General features: G+C 39.6%; 2 protein-coding genes across 7 annotated transcripts in view; one reads left to right on the top strand and one right to left on the bottom strand.

Moving 5' to 3' along the window:
• Positions 1–2,329: 2,329 nt before the first annotated feature.
• LOC110499068 (homeobox protein DBX1-B-like) lies at positions 2,330–7,217 on the top strand. The gene is made up of 4 exons (XM_021575949.3): positions 2,330–2,874; positions 3,063–3,167; positions 6,073–6,275; positions 6,437–7,217. The coding sequence occupies exons 1-4, from the start codon at positions 2,508–2,510 to the stop codon at positions 6,752–6,754; spliced, it is 993 nt and encodes a 330-aa protein (XP_021431624.1). The 5' UTR covers positions 2,330–2,507; the 3' UTR covers positions 6,755–7,217.
• Positions 7,218–7,716: 499 nt separating this feature from the next.
• LOC110499041 (neuron navigator 2) overlaps positions 7,717–11,289 on the bottom strand; it is a 79,035-nt gene continuing 75,462 nt past the window's right edge. For all 6 annotated transcript variants that reach the window (XM_090211847.1, XM_036958479.2, XM_036958480.2 and 3 more), the window contains 2 exons: positions 11,043–11,246; positions 7,717–10,745 (listed from right to left, as the gene is read on the bottom strand). In XM_090211847.1, coding sequence (XP_090067973.1) covers positions 10,611–10,745; positions 11,043–11,246 — 339 coding nt within the window. In that variant the 3' untranslated portion in view covers positions 7,717–10,610. The remainder of the gene's footprint in view (positions 10,746–11,042; positions 11,247–11,289) is intronic.

Here is an 11,289-nt window from a genome sequence, read left to right as displayed (position 1 = left end):
AAATATATACAAAAAATATGACAATTAATTTTTGCGTTAGTAATGGACATGGTTACCATGCATCTATTTTCATGGGAAGCGCCTGGCGCATAATTTCATGGAGATTTGCCTTCTGTGCCATCACTTAGGACACACGCGGGCTTACCTTCCGCGCACTTTCAAAGCAGAAGTGTTGACTCTCCAGAAAGAAATGTGAAGGTAACCACTTTAAAATGAATGGTTAGGAGAACAAAAAAGAGAGAGCAGCGGTCAAACGCCATTAGTCACAGGTCTTAGCCAACAGGCCTCAGGATTCACCTCTCCTAGACGATCACAGAAAAGAACTTCGAAATAGAATCTTCCTCAAAGAAACTCTTTTGTTAACTTTCCCCCCTGTTTTATAATCTATTTCATCAATGGGCGGTTATCATTTTCCTCCTGCGGTTTGCAACCTATCCTAAAAGTTTTCGCTTTGACATAGGCCTGCCTACTAGGCTACAATAAAATGAACCCATGTGTAGCGCTGCATGGGTCTGACTTAGCCCTCTAAACAATGCTTCTACGGTTTAAATGGCAGATACAGTGGAAAAAACTTATGGAGCTTGTAAAAAAAATAAAAAAATAAAAAATCGGTAACACTATTTTAAGGGTCCATAATAAACCATTTATAAGGCATTAACAAACAGTTTGTTCGCCATTTATTAACCATTATTAACACATTTTTAAATGTTAGTAAGCTAGTTATTCACATTGACATAGGCCTATGTATATATATTTAAATCCTGTGATGTGTGCTTATTTTTTTATCAGGTACTACTGAAATGTCTACAAATGGCATGCCCATATTTTGTTGAGAAATTTCACTGATCCCTCAAAATATTTGTAAAGTATTTATCAAGTATAAATAGCGTTAACTTTGGATTGGGGACTGCAAAAAATACTTTACTGATGATTAATAAAGGATTTATAAATGTTGGAGTAATGATTCATAAATAGTCAACACACACTTTATAAATGCATTTTAAATGGTTTGTTACGGAACCTTAAAATAAAGCGTTAACAAAAGATCATGCCCTAAACTTTTAACTCTTAAAATGGTGATAATAATAATAATACTAATTTAATGACATCAATGTGAACTATAGCTGTCATACCACCAGGTTTATTTATGTTTTATTATTAGGCCTACATAACTTGGCCTATCATTCATTTTTTAATGAAATGTCTTAAAGTCACATGGTTCATTCTCAAACCTTAGGCTAAATAGCATTATAGTGACTGTTAAAATACATTAGGCATCTAATTGCAAGTAGGCTCATTGATGATTTTTCTTCCCTGTTTTGGTCTTTCAAGAAATAGGACACACATTTCCAAGGCACACACTGACACACAACAGTTATTTTGAATAAATGTAGTCATTAAATTCAAAACCGTTTTATCTATTGGTGTCTTACAGCACAAATGCACTTAAAGAATGAGACTCTAACCGCCCATTGAAATCAAACTGAATAATACGATTTTTTAGAAAGATTTGTGTCAGGGTAAGAAAGAACAAACAGCTGAGAGGGTGACAGTTACTTCATGGATAAGAGGATAAGAGCGCAATGGCCAGAGCTGCACATTATTTTCGGAGGCACCAGCGACATGAAATGGGATCTCTCAGATTCACCGTTTTTAACACACCAGTTAAATATTCTGACATTAAAGCCTGTCTGATTTTCGCAGGGAAAAACATACTGGTACAGACGACATATTGTGCTCATAATATCCTACCCAATAGGCTATGCTACAATGTTTTTTTAAACAACCGTTTCAATGAGCTACGAGGGAAAATGGTCATACAAAACAATAAGCCTAATAATAATAATAACAATAATAATAACAACAATAGCCTAATTACAACATTATTTTGAATACAAGTGAATGCGGATAATATTTACAAATAATTACAATTATGGCATTGCATCCTAATAGAAATGAGGCAATCACCATACATATTCTCAAAGTTCCTCCCACAAGCCCGAAACTAACGACATTATGCTGTTATATGCTCAAATTAATTTAAAAAACACTTTTTTAATAAACCCTCTATTCACAGACAAACGTTGTGGAGTCCTTTAAAATAGCCTTTAATTAGTCTCTGTGTGCTGCCACCGTTATCACAGTGAAAACTATACCAAAAAGTGGTCAGTGTGCAAAATTGATGACTACACTTTCTTTGTTAAAAGGACATTGTCTAGCGCTTGCTTATGAAGTCTAATCCAATCATAAATTGCTTCTTCGAACCAATCAGCAGGCACTGAATTTCCCCTGAAAGAAACTCACGTCGAGAACTTTGTTGAACTTCATTGTTTGACTGTCAGTTTCGAAAAGGCTTTGCTAACGGTCCACTATAAAAAGCTTCTTCTAAATGGAATGGTCAGAAGAGAACTGTGAGTCTTTCCACTTGGATCCTATAGGCCACGGAAACTCATTCAGTGAGAAAGGGCTCTTTACAATTACTTTTCCTTATCCACCCAAAAGGAGCAATGATGTTCCCTAGTGCACTTGCGGCTCCCGATATGTACCCCAGACTACTTCGACCGCCGGCAGCTCACTCTCTGCCCCAGTCCTTGCATTCAGCGTTCGCCGCACACTCAAGCTTTTTGGTGGAGGACCTGTTGAGGATCAGCCGGCCAGTGAGCTACTTGCACCGGACGATTCCGTTACCCAGCGTGTCTCCCCCGGGATCAGGAGCCACCACGCTGACCTGCAGTCACCACACTGACCAAGCTGTCATCACCACTTCAGCACAGACAAGAACGGGCTCTCCTCAGAACCCACTCTCCATCAACAACGACCCTAACTATCTGAAGTTTGGAGTTAATGCCATCCTAGCACCAGAAACGAGAAACGGTAAGATTATTGGGAATGTATAGGCTAATGTAAACTTCATTATGTAGCATTTGTTACGCAGGGATGTGCATTTGTGTAATGCATGTATCGAGATTATGAGGGCAGTATCACAACATTTTAGGCCTATATGATTTGACAAAACGAAATGAGTAATTTAATTCAATGTTTTCTTTCATTTTGAATCACAGCATCGTGTACACCATCAATGCATCATGCCATGCACGGGAAAACCTTCCCTCTGCCATATTTTGACGGATCGTTTCACCCCTTCCTCAGAGCATCCTATTTTCCAGGTAAATCCACTTAATAATCCGATGTCATGCTCCATGTATTCAGCTGATGTCGTTGTGCCTTAAAACAATCTGCCATTGGCTAGTTGAATCTAGAGGAAATACAACCGTTAGTTCAGAGGTTGGAAGCCGAAGAACATCGTGGAATCAGTCTCGCCAATTTGATGCCCTATTTAGCAGAGGCAGGAACTGCTGACATTTTGCACCGGTTCCCCTAATCTACAAATTAGCCGCAATTGTCATGGTCTAAATTTGAGGCGGATCCCCTCTCACAAGGAAGCTGCTTGCGTCTCTTCATTGCTTCTCTTTCCCACAGAGCCAGTGCACTTAGTTACTGATAACTCACAAAGCTTTCAGCACCATGACTAATTGGTCAGCTCCCTCCGGCAGCCACACACATTCTGCTGATAGGCATTTACCAGTCATGGACTAATTTCCCATTAGGGCTATTCATTATTTCAATATTCTCACAAGACCACATAGAGGGTTATGCATGTTTATGGATCGTGCTGATGTGAAAAATCTAAAGTTAGCTAACAATACAGTGGCTTGCGAAAGTATTCACCTCAGTGGCATTTTTTCTATTTTGTTGCCTTACAACCTGGAATTAAAATAGATTTTTGGGGGGTTTGTATCATTTGATTTACACAACACGCCTACCACTTTGAAGACACTTTTTTTGTGAAACAAACAAGAAATAAGACCTTTTGCAGCAATTACAGCTGCAAGTCTCTTGGGGTAGGTCTCTATAAGCTTGGCACATCTAGCCACTGGGATTTTTGCCCATTCTTCAAGGCAACACTGCTCCAGCTCCTTCAAGTTGGATGGATTCTGCTGGTGTACAGCTATTTTTAAGTCATACCACAGATTCTCAATTGGATTGAGGTCTGGGCTTTGACTAGGCCATTCCAAGACATTTAAATGTTTCCCCTTAAACCATTCGAATGTTGCTTTAGCAGTATGCTTAGGGTCATTGTCCTGCTGGAAGGTGAACCTCCACCCCAGTCTCAAATCTCTGGAAGACTGAAACAGGTTTCCCTCAAGAATTTCCCTGTATTTAACGCCATCCATCATTCCTTCAATTCTGACCAGTTTCCCAGTCCCTGCCGATTAAAAATATCCCCACAGCATGATGCTGCCACCACCATGCTTCACTTTGGGGATGATTTTCTCGGGGTGGTGAGAGGTGTTGGGTTTGCACAAGACATAGCGTTTTCCTTGATGGCCAAAAAGCTCAATTTTATTCTCATCTGACCAGAGTACCTTCTTCCATATGTTTGGGGAGTCTCCCACATGCCTTTTACCGAACACCAAACGTGTTTGCATATTTTTTTCTTTAAGCAATGACTTTTTCTGGCCACTCTTCCATAAAGCCCAGCTCTGTGGAGTGTATGGATTAAAGTGGTCCTATGGACAGATACTCCAATCTCCGCTGTGGAGCTTTGCAGCTCCTTCAAGGTTATCTTTGGTCTCTTTGTTGCCTCTCTGATTAATGCCCTCCTTGCCTGGTCTGTGAGGTTTGGTGGGTGGCCCTCTCTTGGCAGGTTTCTTGTGGTGTCATATTCTTTGCATTTTTTAATAATGGATTTAATGATGCTCCGTGGGATGTTCAAAGTTTCTGATATTTTTTTATAACGCAACCCTGATCTGGACTTCTCCACAACTTTGTCCCTGACCTGTTTGGAGAGCTCCTTGGTCTTCATGGTGCCGCTTGCTTGGTGGTAGCCCTTGCCTAGTGGTGTTGCAGACTCTAGGGCCTTTCAGAACAGGTGTGTATATATACGTAGATCATGTGACAGGTCATGTGACACTTAGATTGCACACAGGTGGACTTTATTTAACTAATTATGTGACTTCTGAAGGTAATTAGGTGCACCAGATCTTATTTAGGAGCTTCATAGCAAAGGTGATGAATACATACGCACTCACCACTTTACTGTTTTTTATTTTTTATATATTTTTTTAACAAGTAATTTTTGTAATTTCACTTCACTAATTTGGACTATTTTGTGTATGTCCATTAAATGTAATCCAAATAAAAAATCTATTTAAATTACAGGTTTTAATGCAACAAAATAGGAAAAACGCCAAGGGGATGAATACTTTTTCAAGGCACTGTAGATAGCACAGTAGCCTGGAGTCGTGCAAGTACAATCTAATGATAGGCTATGGGCCGGTCTAATGCTACAGTGCTCTCTGTTATACAGTATATTTCAAGATTAAGAATATAGGTTTATTTTTTTCCCGAAGTTATAGTGAATTCACACATAAATTGGCTTTCGAATAGCCAACAATAAAGACGATTAAAATAATCTAAAATGGATAAGGTGCAGATCTGGATTTAGAGACAGCTTGTTTTGAGAGCAACAAAACAACTTTAGCCTCATAGCTTTTCGTATTTAATGAAAAAGGATGTGTGGCAAAAATAGGGCCCAGCCATCAGTATTCTCCAAATGATCTTGGCATGCAGACAGTTGTGATTAGTTTGAAAGTGTAGATCTCTTTTGTTGCAGTAATATATGGCTTTAGCGGCCTGTCCTAAGCCTTTTTTCAGTTAGTTCATTACTACACAATTACCGTTCACGCTTCATTAGCTACTCTATCTTTCATTGGGCCTTTCAAAAGGGATACTCTGCCTTTTTACCATACCAATGCTATAAGGGACCAAGCAATGTGCTAATTAGCTGCTTCGTGCCAATTCACTCAAACGGACTGCATTTCGGATCTTAAAAAGAGACTTTGGTTTAAACTACGAAATAATTATCTCATATGCACCTTTAACCCCTCCACCCACTCGCTGAAGAAAAGGCCAGGCTAGTCTACTTTCACATTCACTTAGCCTATGTGTGCATTTTCTTGACTGACATGATGCAATGCTAATGGTATGTTGTTTTGAAAAATATTTTAGCATCGTCTTCAGTGGTTCCTATCCCTGGTACCTTTTCATGGCCGCTGGCTGCAAGAGGAAAGCCCAGGAGAGGGATGCTCCGACGGGCAGTGTTCTCTGATGTCCAGCGCAAAGCCCTGGAGAAAATGTTTCAGAAACAGAAATACATCAGCAAACCAGACAGAAAGAAGCTGGCTGCAAAACTTGGGCTAAAAGACTCACAGGTAAAAATTAAAAAGTAATTTAGGCCCACATCAATACAAAACATAATCTTAATATAGGCTAGGCCTATTTTGGGATTATTACTGGTATGTTATACTATTGTTATTAGAATCAACCATTAGGCCTATTAGATAGCCTAATAATATTTCATGTATTTTTCAAGGTGAAAATATGGTTCCAAAACCGAAGAATGAAATGGCGCAATTCCAAAGAGAGGGAGTTGTTGTCGTCCGGAGGTTGCCGGGAACAAACCCTTCCAACTAAAATGAACCCCCACCCGGACCTCAGTGACGTCGGGAAGAAGTCCTGTGAGGAGGTGGAGGATGCGTTCAGGCGGGACAGCCCGCGTTCAGCCTTCTGCCGCTCGCCATCAGAGCGCGAACTTTTGAACAGTGTGGAGTCGCACCTCTCTTCGCCTTGCAACTCCAGCAAGCACTCCGACTTCTCAGAATCAGAGGATGAAGAGATTACAGTGTCTTAGTTGTGCATAACACATACATTATGCTTATATAAAGTTTAAACACATACTGTATATTGTCACATATATTGTATATAGACATTATTACCCAAATGAGACCCATGCATTCTTTAATTTGAACACATAGCCTATTTGTCTGTGATATAACCAATTCTCCTTTATGTTAAATGTAGGGGGTCATATTGGTTGAGGCAGATATTTCAGTACTTATTAAGCAAATTTGACATATTTTTGCACCTTTTACTCTTTGTACCATATTTTGTAAGGGGCATTTTTATACCAAGAGGATTATATCCGATTACAATGCTATTGTGAAAAGGCCAGGCTCTTACAATCCAGATGCAATGTCTTTAATCTATGTTCAATGTATAACTTAAAAATACATATATTATTTGTATGCTTTCTTTAAATGTTTGTATTTTGAGAGTATTTTTTTCCAAATAAAACTAGAAAATGTAAAGAACAACTCCTGCTTTCTTGACAATGGTAAAAAAAACACACAATAACACTTAATAAATCATTACTGAATGTCAATAGGATTCATTATATTTCTACTACAAAAAGTAGACGATGATAGATGAGGTGTCACTGCTGTTCTAATACAAAAGACAGGTCAGTATGAAAGAACGCATGGTCTTCCACTGTCTTAAAACAGACAATGAAAAGGTGCAGTCACTGTGGCCCTCCATTCTGGTTGTACACACTTCTACTGTACAGATGGCAGGTATATGGGGTATAGACCGGAGGACATACCAGTCACATAGGTAGCCTAAATAATAACAGAAAATTACATAGGTAGCCTAAATAATAACAGAAAGTTGAGACAGAGTTGAGACAATGGAACTGGGCTTAACACACTGAACATTGCTGAACAATATTTAAAACCACATGAGATCAAATAAAACTTTTTGCATTTAAAATAACTTTAGAGGATTTCTCTGAATACAAAAAAATGAAAAGTACAGTATCGTGACCAGATTTATTCTCAGTCTCATGATATTTCACATAAATTATTGACAACATACAATCTATAAACCAAACTGTACACAAATGACTACTCTCTATTTCTGTACAAGATTTCTAGAAAATGTTTTCAAAACGTGGGATTCAGATAAAATATTTACATTTTTTTTTTACATAAGCAAAATGCACATATCAAATAATTATTAAACATTATTAACAACTAGATTCAATAGCACACCTTTTTCACAACATTCCAACATCCAAACTTTGTGGGACCAAGAAAAGAAAAACAAACATTTTCTATTTGTGCTTGCATCACCCTTTACAATCCAGTAAGACATGGTAGTGAAAATACAAACCTCACAAAAATATTCACACATCAATGTACTTACAATACAACTTTTGACAATACGTAAAAATGGAAGCGAATTTTTGTTTTGGCTTTAGTCAAAAATTCCAAATGAAATTTGCATAGCATTTGTTTCTAAGAACACTCAGAGGATGAACAGCAACAACACTGGCAGATAATGGGGACCTTGTGAGGGGGAGCAACCAAAGTGGTGCCTCGTAGTAGCATAAGCCACTCTGAAAAAACTCCATCTTATTAGGGAATCAATTCTAGTCACTCCAATACAGCAACACTGAGGATCCCATTAACACTTGATGCAAATGGTCCTGGTGCTAATTCTCCAGAGTGAATGACTAGACACGCCAGCCTCTGTCTCAAAGCCATGCAGTCGCTCGGATTCCTTTCTAGACTGGGACCTTTCAGATGTGGGTCTACATGTCCAAAGTGCCTCTATAAGAGAAACACTGGGTTGAAACATTTCATGCAGGGATTGCGCTCCGTTTTGAGCTGAACAAAAGACAAACAAGCACGGTTGGGATACTGTTTGAAATGCTCATGAGGTAATATATAAAAAAAAATAATTCTGTCAATAAGTTCACATTTTCCCAAGCAGAGCACCAAAAAATCCTATAAGCATCACTGATTTAAAAAAATCCCTAACCAAAGCCTAGACCTTTTTGCTACCCGCTAGGTGCACAGAAAGGATGTGTTTTCATCAAAGTCTGAACAAGCTAGCAGCCAGGACCTAAACTCTGCACAGCCTCTATAGAAATCATGTTCATTAAAGGCATGCGTGTTACCACCGTTGTTATAAAAGTAGCAAGGCATCATTTGAAAGTTAAGCATAAAAAATATGTCCACCATGGTGTGTGCCTCTCCACTAAGAAAATGCACACAGGTCAAGCTGCTAGGTAAAGTCCCCCCTTATCTCAGCTCGCTGGTCACCATAGCAGCACCCACCTGTAGCACGCGCTCCAGCAGGTATATCTCTATGGTCACCCCCAAAACCAATTCTTCCTTTGGCCGCCTCTCCTTCCAGTTCTCTGCTGCCAATGACTGGAACAAACTACAAAAATCTCTGAAACTGGAAACACTTATCTCCCTCACTAGCTTTAAGCACCATATGTCAGAGCAGCTCACAGATTACTGCACCTGTACATAGCCCATTTATAATTTAGCCCAAACAACTACCTCTCCCCCTACTGTATTTATTTTGCTCCTTTGCACCCCATTATTTCTCTCTACTTTGCACATTCTTCCACTGCAAATCAACCATTCCAGTGTTTTACTTGCTATATTGTATTTACTTCGCCAACATGGCCTTTTTTTTGCCTTTACCTCCCTTATCTCACCTCACTTGTTCACATTGTATATAGACTTATTTTTCTACTGTATTATTGACTGTATGTTTGTTTTACTCCATGTGTAACTCTGCGTTGTTGTATGTGTCGAACTGCTTTGCTTTATCTTGGCCAGGTCGCAATTGTAAATGAGAACTTGTTCTCAACTTGCCTACTTGGTTAAATAAAGGTGAAATAAAAAATAAATTAAAAAAAGCTCTATGCAGCTGAGTGAATGTATATCCAGTTATTGCTACTCAGTTTGGACCACATAAGCTATAGCCTAGGTTAGGTCACAGTCAAGGCAACCGGTTTGACATCTGATAAACTATAGCCTAGGTTAGGTCACAGTCAAGGCAAACGGTTTGACATCTGATAAGCTATAGCCTAGGTTAGGTCACAGTCAAGGCAACCGGTTTGACATCTCATGAGCTATAGCCTAGGTTAGGTCACAGTCAAGGCAACCGGTTTGACATCTCATGAGCTATAGCCTAGGTTAGGTCACAGTCAAGGCAACCGGTTTGACATCTCATGAGCTATAGCCTAGGTTAGGTCACAGTCAAGGCAACAGGTTTGACGTCTCATAAGATTTGTCATTTATTTATATGGTTGACTGTCTTTGCCTGTGATTGTAAACAGACTCCTAATAAACACTGAAAATAGTAGAGTACTGAGTTGAAATTATTCAGGTTATTGAACTTTGACTGGGATTTTTATCTTGGGTTACCAGCACCCAGTATGGCCCAAGGCTATTAAATTCCAGTCCTGGAAGGGAGAAACATTTCAGTTTTTTTTGTTTCTATCTGGTAGTTAATTGTATTCAAGTGGTTTCCAGATCTGAATTAGAAGGAGAGGATGAAAAAACAGAAGTATTTCATCCCTTCAGGACCGGAATTTAATAGCCCTGTAAGGTCTACACTCTTAGAATAAAAGGTTATGCTATCTAGAACCTAAAAGGGTTCTTCGGCTGTCCCCATAGGAGGACCCTTTGAAGAACCCTTTTTGGAAAGTAGTGAGTTCCAACTATTATGTAATATGTCTGCCTAAAGATCTGAAATTACAGAAGTCCAAATTCTTACTTTAAATACATCTTCAAATACATAACCTCATATCAGTCTCCCATTGATGTCAATGGATGACTAACACAAAGGTATCTCAAGTTAGGATGTGTCCCAGCCACAGTGAGTATTATCTGACCCAGTGAGACTCATAGTGTGCACTCCAGTGATAAGTCCAGCACGGTGTTGTCATGGTGATCCTGGTTGCTGTTGGAGTCGCTGTCGTAGCTCTGAGTGCTGGCAGAGCAGTGGGCCGCTTCCTTTAGCTTCATCAGCATGTTCATCTGTGGAGATTAGAGGTCAGAGGTCAGATAGGTTGTCCCCTACATACAGACACCGATGCTAACCATAAAAGCATCAATAGGACAGTAGATAGTCTTTAAAAGCACCTTAATGAAAGACTTTGATCTTGGATACAAACATCAAGTGAAGCCTTTGTCCATACAGACCATCATCACATACAGGATTATTGTGTAATGTCATACCAAACAGACTTTCTTCAATATTTCCAAATCCAACTGATATTTGGGATGAAGATTGTCAGAAAGGCTAACATGAGGAAGGGATTATAATTCACTTACCAGGGGGTCTCCGTTAGTGTCTCCCTGGGGAACCTGCTTGCAGGGACAGCCGTCTTTGGAGATGGAGTATCCATCGAATCCCACGTCCACTGGCCGGAGCTTCAGCAGCTGGGTCCATTCGTGCTGCAGGGGGCTGGCTGCCCAGGGATAGCTCTCCACCACCCACTGTGCTGGATCCTCCCATGGAGCTCTCCTCCCATACAGCTAGGAGACAGACAGGTCGACAGACAGACAGACTCGGTTAGAA

The sequence above is a fragment of the Oncorhynchus mykiss genome, chromosome 2 (genome assembly GCF_057628025.1).
Source record: "Oncorhynchus mykiss isolate SJ-2025 chromosome 2, ASM5762802v1, whole genome shotgun sequence".
Lineage (NCBI taxonomy): Eukaryota > Metazoa > Chordata > Actinopteri > Salmoniformes > Salmonidae > Oncorhynchus > Oncorhynchus mykiss.
Note: the sequence above shows the minus strand (reverse complement) of the source record. Positions and strands in the feature narration are given on the sequence as shown.

What these genes read in the sequence shown, in the direction of transcription:
- LOC110499068 (XM_021575949.3), top strand. Translation starts at nt 2,508, where the DNA reads ATGATGTTCCCTAGTGCACTTGCGGCTCCCGATATGTACCCCAGACTA. An exon ending in CAGAGCATCCTATTTTCCAG is followed by an intron (nt 3,168 to 6,072) that starts GTAAATCCACTT and finishes AAAATATTTTAG; the next exon opens with CATCGTCTTCAGTGGTTCCT. An exon ending in TTGGGCTAAAAGACTCACAG is followed by an intron (nt 6,276 to 6,436) that starts GTAAAAATTAAA and finishes GTATTTTTCAAG; the next exon opens with GTGAAAATATGGTTCCAAAA.